The sequence below is a fragment of the Etheostoma spectabile genome, chromosome 2, assembly GCF_008692095.1.
Source record: "Etheostoma spectabile isolate EspeVRDwgs_2016 chromosome 2, UIUC_Espe_1.0, whole genome shotgun sequence".
In the NCBI taxonomy this organism is placed as follows: domain Eukaryota; kingdom Metazoa; phylum Chordata; class Actinopteri; order Perciformes; family Percidae; genus Etheostoma; species Etheostoma spectabile.
This window is the reverse complement of record NC_045734.1, coordinates 11,166,814-11,167,148: the sequence shown is the minus strand read 5'-3', so window position 1 is coordinate 11,167,148 and position 335 is coordinate 11,166,814. Positions and strand designations below refer to the sequence as shown.

At 36.4% G+C, this 335-nt stretch overlaps 1 protein-coding gene across 1 annotated transcript in view; it reads right to left on the bottom strand.

The window, feature by feature from the left end:
• LOC116697797 (arachidonate 15-lipoxygenase B-like) overlaps positions 1–335 on the bottom strand; it is an 8,570-nt gene that overhangs the window by 1,269 nt on the left and 6,966 nt on the right. Inside the window, 2 exon segments of the mRNA XM_032529281.1 lie at positions 54–154; positions 303–335. The exon segment at positions 303–335 is cut by the window's right edge and continues 89 nt beyond it. Of these exon segments, the coding sequence (XP_032385172.1) occupies positions 54–154; positions 303–335 (134 nt within the window).

Sequence of the window (335 nt, the reverse complement as noted above, 5' to 3'; positions counted from 1 at the left end):
ACAAAAATAGCAACATTATAATTGATCATCCGGATAAATTAAAAAGGCTTCACCTGTCCAGCATTAACAGCTGAGTGTTGTCCTGAGCAAGTGAAGATCACCATGGTGACAAACTTGATCAACTCAGCCACGGTGGTAAAGCGTTGTGGAATTCCTGAGAATTAGAAAGAATAAACTGACTCTAAGACATCCAGATGACTAGTTGAGTTCTATTTTCATTATGATAATATAATAATGCGCATAAATGCGCGCATAAAGCACAATTTATCACCACAATGAGCTTTTTCTTAATTAAAGCTAACCTGTGTGTTCTTGGGAAAGAAATCCATGTTCAA